Source organism: Aplidium turbinatum, chromosome 1 (genome assembly GCF_918807975.1).
Source record: "Aplidium turbinatum chromosome 1, kaAplTurb1.1, whole genome shotgun sequence".
Lineage (NCBI taxonomy): Eukaryota > Metazoa > Chordata > Ascidiacea > Aplousobranchia > Polyclinidae > Aplidium > Aplidium turbinatum.
This window is the reverse complement of record NC_137472.1, coordinates 29054467-29068139: the sequence shown is the minus strand read 5'-3', so window position 1 is coordinate 29068139 and position 13673 is coordinate 29054467. Positions and strand designations below refer to the sequence as shown.

Here is a 13673-nt window from a genome sequence, read left to right as displayed (position 1 = left end):
GAAACCAATCTTTGGTCTCATTATCTAAAATACGCACTACGCAGACTAATGACCCATGTGACGTAGACACAATGCTGTATTGAAATCACGAGCACAATACAGTGCAGTTTAAGCTATTTTAAATGTAAAAAAATAGCAACACCTTTAACCAACTCTACAAGAGCTATAATTGGTGAGGTTTGATCAAAGAACTAAAACATCCTCTTCACATAAGAATAATCAAAACAAATTAACAAGTTTCCTTAAATGTAATAATTGCAGAGCTGGATGCACAATGCAAATCAGTCGATTGATTTGCTGCATCGGTAACCACATTTTACTAAGTCAACGGTTTCCAACCTTCCTGGACGAACGGGACATTTCCTCTGTTAAGTTGTTTAACAGTTCACTATGAGATATAAGAAAAATTTAGCTGTAAGAAGCAAAATGTAAACAAAAGAAAATATTGTAGATGGTTAAAGAAAGTGAGTCTAGCCAAGGTCGATCAGGATACAAGCTACTGTGACTGTGAAGTGGCATTCAGAGCATCAGCTTTAAGGCTGTTTCTAGCTTTTGACTGTGTTACATATTTATAAGACGAACTCACGAAGACATGCAATAATTAAGGGCAAAAATTGACAAACGCTACAACAATGAGTCGATTTGACGAGAAGCTCAGCTGAACACATGGAATTTTAAAGTGAACTAAACCACTTTGTGAACCACTGGTCGACAAGCGTTAGTTCAAGCGATATGGTTAAACAATTTTTTAAGCTAATTTATGAAGTATGTCACTTCTAAGGTTCATAAAACATAAGTCCATCAAAATTCAACAGATTGTTTAATACCTCATCAACGTAATGGTGCTGTTTTTGCTCGGCAAATCATGCGCTGGAAACCAGCATGCAAATGAAACCACTTAAAATGTAAAGAATTGATGAAAGGAATGGATTCATTGAGTGATTCCATTATTTCATGAATCCATGCCCTTTCATCTAGCCCGCTTTTCGTTTGCGGGGCTAACGCGCAAAGAATATAAATCAAATCAGAAACAGATGATTTAGGCTAGATTACGCACATGAGCTTTCCTTATATGGATTTGCACGATTCAAAATGATAATAGTATTAACTACAAACAGGTTAAGCACCAAATTAAAAGTTAGTTTAACGTCAAAATCAGTAAAAATGGACTTTGAAGGATCACTGCAGTCAACCACGAAGTAATTGTTTCAAATAAACCGACAGCACGGAAGTAAATTTGAAATGTAAACTTAGCATAACAAACGTCGCTTTACGGAGTTGAACTGTTGCTGCATTTTTGTAGAAACTGGCAGCCCTGAATGCTCACAATAAAGTCACATAATTATATAAAACCCTGCTTCCAAACCACTTCGGACACTTTCAACAATCCCTGCTTTCAACTGCACGGAATTTTAAAAGGGAACTGTTAAATATTCTTTAAACGGTTTACCAATCAGAATTTAATATGAAACCGAAAACGTTAAAAAATTAAAACGGTTTTGAAACGCTCACCGTCACCGGACGTGATAGCCTAGGTTACGTGACAACCGAAAAAAACAAATAAAATACAGACTAAATCGTCGTGCTCGTGAAGAAATCATGTAGATTTACATTAAGTAGACAATTGTCAAGTCCACCTCCAATCAGATCTTTAATGTCTTGTTCAACCGATGAGCGTCGAATCGAGGTCTTTCAAAGTGTCCGAAACCAAGCATTGTATGTCTAGTCTACACGTGTACACTGTCCAAGTGTCCATTGTACACGATCTGAATTAACTACAGGACCATTGCATATAACTTGATAAATTAAACTCTCAGCCTACAGCACCAAAAGAATAGCACGTTGCAATGCATTTGGTTTTACATGACATTGAGCCAGTTGAAACCAAATAGTGTCCTCTCATGGAACTTGTGAAGACACAGACTTAGTGAAAGTTCCAGTCACTCGTCAGGGAAGCAGTCATATACGAGATCTCGATCTAACGAAGCTGATTTGTTCGAATATGCTCCTCCTTTCAAACCGGTCACAGCCGGGCACAAGTCTTGGTTGCACCACCTGTAAAAACCAAATTCAATTGAACACGTTTTGTGAGATCCCACTCTCGCAACTCAAAAACATGAATCAATCCCAGCAGTTAAGTTTTTGAGTAATATTTAAAGATAAAGTCAAACGAGGCTCAAATATTACTTTAACGCAAACTCACATTGATGCGACGTGTAGATCTGTAGCGCTGGCGCCTTGCCAAGCTGCATGCTCCAGCAACAACATGGCGATGTAGATGCGAGCCAGACTGAAGGAAAAGTCGCGGGCTGACAGGAACATGGCTTCCGAGTCCATTGCCGACGTCTGATGACAACATCAACAAATGAACATCACTTCTCACACAGTGATTACATCGCAACAACAAAGTGATGTAAGTTACCAACCTGACTGATGAATGCGCGAAGGTCCCCAGTCGCAATGTGCACTTTCGCCGTGCAGCTTCGTAGTTCCTTCCTGCCCTGGCTGCTAACCTCACTGAGACGTTCGTTTATCGACTTGAAAAATGAGTCGAGAACCTGAAAGATTAAAAAGCAGTTGGTATCATAAGCGGAACCAGTCAAAACCTAAAACGTAGCACTCTTTGAATAACTTCGCAATCAGTCAAACCAGTTACAACTGCAAAGACATGGCATGATTTTGTAGTCAAAAATAAGTCAAACTATTACAAGATCTTGCAAAACACAACCCGCATTTCTTAGTGCGTTTCGCCAATTACAAACGACAGACTTCTTCAGGGAGCGAGGTCAATCGTTCAGTTGGGTAAAGTACAACTACAGAACCAAGTTGGTGGATACAATTAATTTATAAGCTAAACTAAATTCACACACAGGATCACGTGCAAAATTTGAAACTAGAAAAAGAAGCGCAAATGCTCTCAACAGATAAGCACAAACAAGTTCCACACTTCACACGCATCCCCAAAACCACATCGATCGATTATGAACACGAAACAACAAACAACACATCTCGTCATGAAAAAACGCAAGAAAAACTAATCAAAGACCTAGTTCCAACCAGCACAAAAGTGAACTTGAAAATTGCCCCAGTGAAATCACAGATTTACACTTTTTCCAAGCGATGCGATTTGTGAACACATTAGAAAAATAAATAAAAAAAGAAAACATTCACAATAAGTTATATTGTCCTCGCCATGGAGTGAAAAAGTGAATCAACGGTTTTCAACTTCCCTACACAGGAAGCCTCACAATGAGATAAACACCAGGTCATCAAAAAGTCTATTGATTCTTTCATGCTGACAGACATAAATACTGTGGGTATAAATAATAATCTATAAATAGTAAATGAATAATGGCTGATGATTTCCTGCCTGCCCTCCAATCTAGCCTAGAAAGATCTGCTCATACGCCGATGATGATGAACAACAATTGTCAGTTGTGATATGATTAGTCGAATAAATACGTCGTACCAGGTAAATTATACGTTAACCGTTTAACCTTGAAAAAGTGTATGGCTAAACCCAATTTAGCCACATGTGGCCCTCAGAAGAGAGGTTGGGAATCACAAAACAAGACAGAAACCTAACCAATGATAAACCACCACGACACTCATTGAAATTAAATTAGTTTCTTAGCCTGACATCTTCATTTTGCACATACAAAGTTAAATAGAAAATGTTTTGGTGTTCGCTTTACCAATAATAAATCAATCGTACGTTTGCTTTCAGAATGTGTGTGGTGTGGTGTACATCGTTTCGAAGCTTCCTGTTTATAAAGCAGTAATTTAGGTAATTTTAGTTTTCAATTGTTGTCACCAGTGTGAAGTATCAGCACAGCAGGTACGGTCTGTAATATATAAACTGCCTGCACGTTGTGAAACAGTTCAACAATGTTTATGCTGTACAGCAGGTACGGTCTGTAATATATAAACTGCCTGCACGTTGTGAAACAGTTCAACAATGTTTATGCTGTTTGACGTTCACCACAAGCGCAGGCTGGTGAGTCACACCGCAAACCCCACTGAAACATGTTGCTTTTGAAGCGACTAACATCAATGTTTAGGCGACCTAGAGTCGCTCGTTCTTCTGCTGGTAAGACTGAGCGAGTCGGAGTTTTACTATTTTGTACAATTCGAAATTGATTGGGTTGTAGAGTGCTTTCCAAAGGCCTCTTCACTCCATGCCTGCGTGAGGTCAAAGTCATTTCTAAAAAGCGACACAGTGTGCCGGATAAGGAAGACAGATGTTTAAGTCTAGGATATAATGTTTCAAGAAGTACGTTGTGAAGATGATGGTATTCATCTGCCTTTCGTGAGAGTAGCTTGGTGAAGCGTATCGAATGAGAGAATAAGCCGCTTTTGTTTCCAAAAAATAAAATAAAAACTTTGAAGTTTTTCAAAGTAATCAGGTGGTGTTTGCGGCTAAAAAATGAATTCGATGAAAGAACTCATTCGCAACAATGTACAGAAGTGAAAACGAGGCGTGAAAGCGACTGTGGCACGTTGAGGTGAATCCGGCCACCCTCGGCAACGGAGGCAACTCCGAATTAAAACTTGACACACACTTACTGAGCCTCTTGATTTGGCGACAGCTCGCAAGGTATCCATCGACAAGACATTGGTTGTTCCTTCCCATATGCTAAGCACTTGTGCGTCTCTCAAATGCATAGGCAGCCCTGTATCTTCCAGATAACCAGCGCCACCAAAGCTCTCCAGTCCTTCAGAAGCCATCGTGACCGCCTAATAAAAATCACCAAAGTTAAACTCAATTTCATATAAAACGGCTTCACACAAACTTTGGCTTTCCATACATTAAGCAACACTTTTACTGTATTACTTTGCGAATAAGCTTAACATTCTGCAAACGTAATGAAAGACCAGCTTGATCGTCTTTACAGTGCAACCTAACGTCGCATTTCCATCTTTATGATTGACTACTATCATTGTTATAACAAACCGAAGACCAGGAAAAACCAACACTGAGTGGCCAAGGGCGATGAAAGTTAAGGAGCTATGTTGCAAATAATAGTTCACTTGTTTGGCGGTGTAAAGTTTGCAGATAGAAGTTAACAAACGAAGTAAGTTTCTTTCTTCCTCGGTGTCGTTGCTAGGTGACGTTTCAACGATGCCAAGAAGACGAACGACTTCAAAAATCAACAGGAAGCCACCTCTTGTTTCAGTTTCCATTCTGTGGAAAGGACACAGACATGAGGGACTCATGTTGCACAAAACAGGGGGAGTCCAAACTGAAAGTTAGCTACTAAACTACAACCAAACTCGGTATCCACGAAGGCGCAACTGCAACTCTAAAACCGAGTCAAAGCCTACAACACAGCGACGTTGCACTTGCAATAACATTAACATTCGACGCCTTATTACTAACGATAACTCTCTGGAAAATACCTGGCTAAGGTTTGCATGTGCAGTGGTTGGTCGCATAAGAGTGACCCGAAAACTTTCCTTTTTCGAGCGTAATCCTTGGAAAGTTGCAGCAGATGACGCATCCCCCCGACGGACATGAGAGAGTTGTGTACCCTTGTCACTGTCAGCATCCCCGATACTGTTCGTATACCTGATCCCTCTCTGCCAACCTACGAATGTAGAGACTGTAATGCAGGTTTTAAAAGCAACAACCGTTTTTAAGATTCAAGACTAAAACTATAGCTTGATTTCAAACACGAAACGTTATCATATTAAACCACATAGCAACGTTTATTAATCGTAAATGAGCATCTTACCAGACTGAGTATTGCTGACCTGACCCAGACAGCAAAACCAGTCATTTTTCAAATTGATTCAACGTGCAGACGTTGAATCAATGTAAAAATGACGGGTTTTGCTGTCTGGGGTAGTCAAAACAGTAAACAGAAAAAAAATGAATTCTTACACACCATACGAGAAACGGCGCCTTCCAGCAACAACTCTCCGGTTGGTAATTGACGAGTTCCGAGTTTGTCCTTTAGTCGCTGTATTTGAATGCCATTGAGTGCCCCAGATGTGGGATGACGAGTTTCCAACAAAAACAGTGACAAGCCTCTGCTCCCAGGTAATGCCTCCATCCTATAAGACAGCCACGACATTGTTAGCCGGTGATTCTGTTTGAGGTAGGTACTTTGCTTTAGAATTATTGTAGATTGAAAGATGTACGTTTGCAAACACATCAATAGCTGAAAGCAACCAAAACATACTTAATTTTATTTATTTTACGGAGAACCGAAAACATTGAAACAATCTTACGATAAAACAAAGATTCATTTTTCTTAATTCATGCCGTTAAAACCTATTGGCTCCACAAACGACAAACAGTACAAACCTATCGTCCATCACCCTCGCTAAAGCCAAAGTCATATCTGCGTCAGTGGCCGATGTGAACCACTTGTAACCATGCAAGCTATACAAGCCGTTTGATTGTTTAACGGCATAGGTGTCAGTCGCGCTCCCTGAATGACGAAACATAATTACTTCCTTGGAAATGTTGTACAAAGCAGGTCATACAGACTAAAACACAATGGAACATTTGATTTGGTTCGTCCTGGAGACGGCAAATATTGGGAAACTGTTCCACCAATGAAGGGAAGACAAAGTGACGTGAAGCGATGCTGAGAATGGCTTACATAAACAGCCTACTAGAATCTACAACCAGCGTATATTCTCTACCAAAGATCTAACAACGAGAATGTTTATCTCGGTTACTTATATACTTAACTTTATGAAATCTTGATACTTTTAATGTTTTGAAACTTTTTTGAAAATGCTTCATGGTTAAAAGTAATTGACTAAAATATGACTATAACATATTTTACAATTTGTGAAATAAGATTGCCATATTTCTATCAATATGATAGTCATCAAGAACATTATGCCGCACTGTAGAAAATACTGAAATCTAATAACTGCTGTCAACGTGCTGTTGCTCGATAATCAAGCCTTAAAGCAGCCGGCGGCCATGGCAGCTAAGTAGTGCTTGAATGACCGCCTGTGCTACCTCCTCCGTCGGCCAAGTTTGGCCGCCGGTTTCTTCTAGCCAATTATTTAATTTCACAATAGAATGGTCGTGGATTAAATGTCGAAAATATGTAGTATTAAAGAGTGACGCAGAATTAGGTCAGCGCATCATAGTCACTAATGTTGTATTGAATATATCCAGCTGCGATCACCAGCGCTGTAAGTCTTGTTTGCAATTCCCGATATTTATTTTAACGAAGTGTTAATCCGAAGTGCTGATTTACATCAGCTGGCAATATTGTCGTTTTTATATGGATTCAATGTTGTCGGACATTGAATCGTTGTTAAAAAGGAGAACTAGGTTAGTTGACATCCGTGGGTAAAACACGTGTCTTCATAGTTGAGAACGCTGTGGGTTAGTTACTTCACACCCTCAATGGTGACATCACAATGGAATAAATGGTCAGGTTTTATGAAAGGCGGTATGCAGTTCAAACAATTTACTGAGCTGCGAGCAGTTAAAACAATTTAGGGTCGTTAGATGGTCCCGCAATACCGGATTACAATCCCGATAAAGCATTTAATGCGTGGTACAACGATTCTATTGCAGGACGTCGCCAAGACTTCAACAACGCTAAGTGATCTTTTTAACATTGTTGCAAGTTTAATGCTATTTACTTGTGCTATGGACCTATCGTTATTGTATTTTAGTCTCCAAGCACGCAGATTTAACCGCCGAGAAGAAGCTCTCGGTAGGCCACGATGGCTGCCGGTAAAAAACACGAGTTTTAAGGCCTGATAATCCATTAAAAATAAATGCTTCATTCTTCCACTTATTTTCTTCCTGCTATAATCGCCACATCAAACTCCAGCTTACAAAATTTACTCGACATAGTCATTAAGCAAAGCGAGAACCTTGGACTTAATTTGAATGCAACAAAAACCTTCTGCATGACCATTTCATCAAAAGAAATAACTCCAGTATGCACTATCAAAATACAAAATACAACAGTCTCACAAGTAAATAGTTTCAACTATCTGGGTTCTATGGTCACTTCGAATGGTCGATGCTGGAGCGACGTAAAATCAAGAATTACACAATCCAAACAAGCTTTCATCAAAATGGACAAAATACTGAAATCTAATTCAATCTCTCTAAACACTAGAATAAGAATTTTACATGTGTACATTTGGTCAGTTCTGTTATATGGCTGTGAATCCTGGACTGTATGCCCGAAGATAGAGAAGAAGACCAACAGTGCTGAAATTTGGTTCATTCGTAGAATGATGGGAATAAACTGGACGGATAAAATCACTAACGAAGAAGTGTGGAGACGCTCTGGGTGCACCCCTGGCTTCCTCATCACAACTATCAAAAAAAGGCAAATGACATTTATCGGGCATGTCCACCGCAAACGCGGAATTGAACACTCGGCAATAATGGGGCGATTTCCTGGTCAGAGGCACCGCGGACGTCCACGTTTGGAAATCTTCAAAAATCTTTCAACATGGACAAACCAAAATTTTGAAAACCTAATTAGAAGTATGGACAATCGATCGTTGTGGAGACTCACGGTAGCCGACGCCTTACTCAGGCATGGCCGATGATGATGATGATTGTTCTTATTTTTTTGTTATTCCACCATTCCCCTAGCTAGATAGTTGCAAGAAACAAAAGAACTGACTTTGATTTCAACAAACACTTCGTAAAGTAGTATTCACCCAAGTCTTGTTGCGCTGTTACGGAACTGAATATAGTCAGAATTACATTCCTCCTTCACATCAACCCTTTAAAAATATTTTTGCGATACGCTACACTAATATCCCACCCATACAACTATTTAAGTACACAATTATGACCAATGTTAGTTACCTACATCTGAGCCGCCACCCTTCTCAGTCATCCACTGCCCCGATGTCCAAAATTTCGAAGGATCTCGACTTGTGAGTCTCCTAATAAGAATTAGAAGCAATGATTCATAGGAAACAAACATACCGTACTAATAGGTTAAAATGTTGTTAAAACATTGGTATGACTATGAACACGCACAACACGAATGTTCCAAATCACGTGTTATTACCGGAGCTGGAGGTTATTGTCACGTTTTACATTTCCAGGCGTTTGATCTGATTCGGCTCAATGGCGCAGTTGGTTAAACACCGTACTTTGTGAACGAAGAAACAATGGTGCTACTTGAGATAATGTGGGCAAGAAATTCGATAATGCCAACTTACTGAAACGGCTCTTTGAGATGATCGCTATCACAGTCGGGATCTTTCATGACAGTCTCTAGAACTTTAGCAGCTCCATCCACCATGGCAAGAGGACAAGAATACAGCCCCGACGACGGACCAAACAACAATAGCTTTGCCATTTGATAGACGCGACTGAATAAAGGGTGAAAAAGTATTTTAAAGTTTTACTTGCATAAACTTTTTCAGCGAAGCTCACATAATAGCACCTTTTTTCACTCTTGATAGAGTAATATTTATTAACTAGCGGTGCCTTTTTGGTGGTAGTAGAGATTGTGAAACCTCGTAGATAGTACATGTGTGTCTATCACAGGAACCTACATATTGTAAATGCTTTTATGCAACTTGTACATTGTTCAACCAATTTGTTAATTCGCAACAAAAAAATCAAATTTCAGACCGCTTTGCAAACATTGTCCAACCAGACCTCCATTGGCCGAATTCTCGATCATATCCGATCGCAATCAGTCCCTCTCTGGCTGCAATTGGCTTCATCGCTTGCCATTCTTTGCACGTACTGACTTGGTCGACACGATTCCCCCAAGCATCGTATTGCGTGAGAGTAGGAGGGTTCAGCTCACACTGCTTAGCCATTCCATCAATGGTCTGTGCAATATCCTCACCAAAGCGTCGCATATCAGCATCCATTTCTGTAAACATCTGCAAAAATAAAGCGTATTTTTAAATGACAGTCGGGTAAAAGGCAATGGAATTGAATATGGCTTAGTGCTGTAACTAAACAAAACAAAATATAGTTTCAATGATTAATCCGAACAGTTTCATATAACGTTTTGAGAATCGCGTACTTCCTCAAACACTACATAAAAATTCAGTTTTCGCTGAATTGTTTTCTGAAAACATTTGCTTTAGTAGTTTTTGTGTCTGAACAAATTTATATTAAAACCGGTTGTAAATTCATATTCAACCGTATTCTCACTTAGTTTTATATGTTGGTGGCATAACAAGGTCAACTCTCCATCAAAACTCTGAAGACTCCCAGTAGAGCGGCCAAATCTTTAGTCGACACCATTTTATAAAACTTAGTTTATATGTTTCTCGGCAGCCGATTGTAGCAAGAATTGACAGCGACAGACACTGGTAAGTGCTCAGCCTTGTGCTGATAGCCGGGAAGAACGCTCCTTTCTTCACAAACTTAGTTTAGTTACAGAAAATGCACTGGTGCAGCCCTGTAAAAAAATGGTCAAATTCTTAACTCTTAAAATCTTGCATAAAACAAATGGCTCAGGATTTTTGGTCAGACTCTAAAATCTACTTCAAACATTACACACCTTTTCTGGAACATGACGCTTTAAAAACGACTGAAGTAAGCTATCGCTGGTGTATGGGTTTTTGAAGAGAGGTTCTTCCTGTACAAAGTCACCAGTCCGTGCATGTCGATAATCTAAAACCAGATGTTGTTCTGTAATATAAAAAGTAAAAACCGTTGTAAGCAAATGTGACTTGCTTCGTAAATTAGACAAAACAAAAATCTCTAACAGAATAAGCTATAGATTAAACAATCAAAAAATATGATATCATGTATTTCATTTATAAATTCACAACTCAGTTTCTTTTATAATCACATAGCAGTAATCAAGTTCAGTAACATAAGCTTAAGTATGTTTGCAAAGACTACCTGAAGTTCAGCTTCAATTATGTTCATAAAACAATTCAAAAAAAAATCCTTTGAGCTAAAATGTCTCGATACCTGAAATAGTAGGTTGTTCATTTCCTTGATTTACAGAAAATAATCTGGATGCCGCTGATCTTATGCCTTGAATGCTTCTCTTTGTAAAGTTCCGGTTCCACAAATACCTCATGTTGCAATTTCATTTGCATGAACACACAACTTAGTTACGGTAGTTTATTTTTCTAAAACAATTTGCAATTAATATAAAAAAAATGTTAGGCAAGAAAATACAAAAAATAAATCGCAATAATTATAAAATTCACACAACTATTAAAAAATGAGGGTACGATGTCTCTAATTTCTTGCGGCGTACAAGTACAAATAAACCTGATAAAAATATTTCCAAACAATAAAACTGGCAAAATTTGTATAGAACACATAGTTAATTTAAAAAGTGAATAGTTGAAAGTTTTGCAATAATTGTAAGTTGTATAATGTATATACATTAGCTTTTGAAAGCAACATGCTTTACAGATGGGCTACAAACCAGAACGTGTTGTTTTTTTTTGGACAAATTTGAGAATAAAAATTCCTAGACTTTAAAAAAAGTCCACTGCAACAGAAATACTACCGTACTGAAAATTGAATGAGGCTGTTCACCAGGCATTAAATTAAATAATATGAGATGTTCTGTTATAAATTTTTAAGAGCAATCCAAAAAAGTTCACATTACAATGAACAAGGCTGTAAAATCGACAACAAAACAGCAAAATTAATTTCTAAAAATGCGAAAGTTTGTAACTGTAATTTGATTAGAACTTTCAAGTAAAATAGTCACATGTTGTCCAGACTCTACTGTCTACTGTATTTACAGCTTTACAAAAGTATATGTATTAACAGAGTTCTACAATGATATTTTACATCTTAATATATGTTTCAAATTAATGAATAATGATTGTTACAAAGCACTTGCTTGGTCGACCTGAAAATCATCAGAGGTACTTCATACATGTCAATATTTATCTGAACAAATTAAATAAATCTAATACAAAATTATGTATTTGAAAAAATGAAATTAGTGTTTCTCAAACAAAATGTTTTCGATTTTGTATAATATATTTTCATTAAGTTTCTTTGTGAAGAATTTTTCTTCTCACATTTTGGAATCTATATTGTTTCATTGAGCGGTTCAAAACAAAAATGCAAGAGCGAGATCCTACAAATGCAGGCAGCGCCATGAACTACAAAAAATGTGTCCTTGTGCTATGATTTTAAAGATTTATATACCAAACATCTTAGACGTATATACAATATGAACAATAGTGTTTCAAAAACGTTTTTTGAAGTGAGGCAACAGTTTGCTTTGAATAAATAAATTTATTACACAATGAAGTTATTTTGTTTAAAAAAAAATGTTTTTCAACAGTCCTTGTACAATGTACACATAGGCGCCTAACCCGTGGGGGCGTGGGGGCCAGGCCCCCACGCATATTTATGCATGGGAGCAACTTTTTATGCTGCATTGATACATAAAACAATAGATGAACTAGCCATCGGCAGGCAGCAGGTTAACGGTCAAACATTTTTAAATGCAAACCGCAACAGCTTTGCGCTAAATAATCACTAGAACGAGTAGCGAGGCTACAATCCCACCCCAGACAAAAAAAAATATGTCCTTTTTACATTGATTTAACGTCTGCAGACGTTGAATCAATGTAAAAATGACTGATTTTGCTGCCTGAGACATAGCAACAATCTACCATTTTACGTCGGTTCAATGTCATCAGATGTTGAATGCACCCAAAAACAACATAATTTGCTACGTTGACGCAGCGTGCGTTTAGCTTAATGCGCTTGCAAACAGACTCGATGTCGCTTTCGAAAGTCGAAACCTCTGCAGTGAATTGTCGCGGCAGTGAATCGCTCGCTGTGAAAATGAACTTGAAGTCTCGGCCCGAGGTAACCACTAACCAACGCAACAAGGGCTGGTACAAACCGTATTGCGCACACGCGGCATAATCAACGCAACAATGGACTCGCGCAAACTGCATGGCGCACACACTACCGTTGCCATAGAAACCGGATCAAAGGCGGGAAATATGCGCATTTTTTGTTTCATCTGCTACACGAAAACGGGCGTTTCACAGCAAATTGAAACTTGAAAGCTGGTCAGCGATAAGTTACGATATTGTAGTGAAAAGGGAGCAATGTCAAGTCGAAAACTTAATCAAACGTCTCTCCGTAACTATTTTTCAAGGGCTTTTTACGGATGTCAGTAACTTTTCAATTTATTCAAGGTGACGTGCTGTTGCATTGATGTAAACATGAATGATTTTGCTTTCAACAGGTATATTTTCAAGCATATGACCAAGTTAGTATTTTCATTCCATTTACAGACAATACCTTTTAGTAAACCTTTTCGTCTCTTGTTTTATGCTAATAAATCTAGTTCGTTGCTAAACTTTATGTTGTGCTTAGCTTAAAGAATCGCAGTCCATCAACAGCTAGCCAACGCAGACGCATAGCATGTGTTTTGGTCGAGTTTTGTTTATAATAATTAACGGTAGGTCGTACGTAGCGATAACTCCGAGTGTGGCAATAAAAGCAATCCTAGTGTGACGACATAATTACGTCATCCATCTGCGTGACATTTCGCTGAATTTACGTTGCTGGTGATGAAACACGCTTTCGCCCCCACGGCCAAAAAAATAGTTAGGCGCCTATGAATGTACATATATACAATACACATTACACATACAAAAATATTAAGTTTTGTTTGCAAGATGTTTAAAACCAAACCATTAACAAGTGTTCAAGTAAAGAAATTTTATCAACTCAAATACATTAC

The 13673-nt window shown here is 38.3% G+C and overlaps 1 protein-coding gene across 2 annotated transcripts; it reads right to left on the bottom strand.

Moving 5' to 3' along the window:
- Nucleotides 1–58: 58 nt before the first annotated feature.
- LOC145774545 (acyl-CoA dehydrogenase family member 11-like) lies at nt 59–11063 on the bottom strand. 2 transcript variants are annotated; one of them, XM_082585813.1, is made up of 13 exons: nt 10904–11063; nt 10485–10615; nt 9623–9855; nt 9178–9330; nt 8816–8895; nt 6311–6437; nt 5889–6057; nt 5401–5588; nt 5032–5185; nt 4567–4737; nt 2427–2558; nt 2204–2346; nt 59–2055 (listed from the first exon to the last, which is right to left on the bottom strand). In XM_082585813.1, the coding sequence occupies exons 1-13, from the start codon at nt 11013–11015 to the stop codon at nt 1941–1943; spliced, it is 1908 nt and encodes a 635-aa protein (XP_082441939.1). In that variant the 5' UTR covers nt 11016–11063; the 3' UTR covers nt 59–1940. The 2 variants fall into 2 exon arrangements, with proteins under 2 accessions (XP_082441939.1, XP_082441945.1); XM_082585819.1 differs by having other exon boundaries at nt 10485–10597.
- Between the last annotated feature and the right edge of the window lie 2610 nt (nt 11064–13673).

Coding starts and splice junctions, on each gene's coding strand:
- LOC145774545 (XM_082585813.1), bottom strand. CDS start 11,015: ATGAGGTATTTGTGGAACCGGAACTTTACAAAGAGAAGCATTCAAGGC. Junction 5,589..5,888: donor AAGGCGCCGTTTCTCGTATG/GTGTGTAAGAAT, acceptor CTACATTCGTAG/GTTGGCAGAGAGGGATCAGG. Junction 2,347..2,426: donor TTCGCGCATTCATCAGTCAG/GTTGGTAACTTA, acceptor TGTTGTCATCAG/ACGTCGGCAATGGACTCGGA.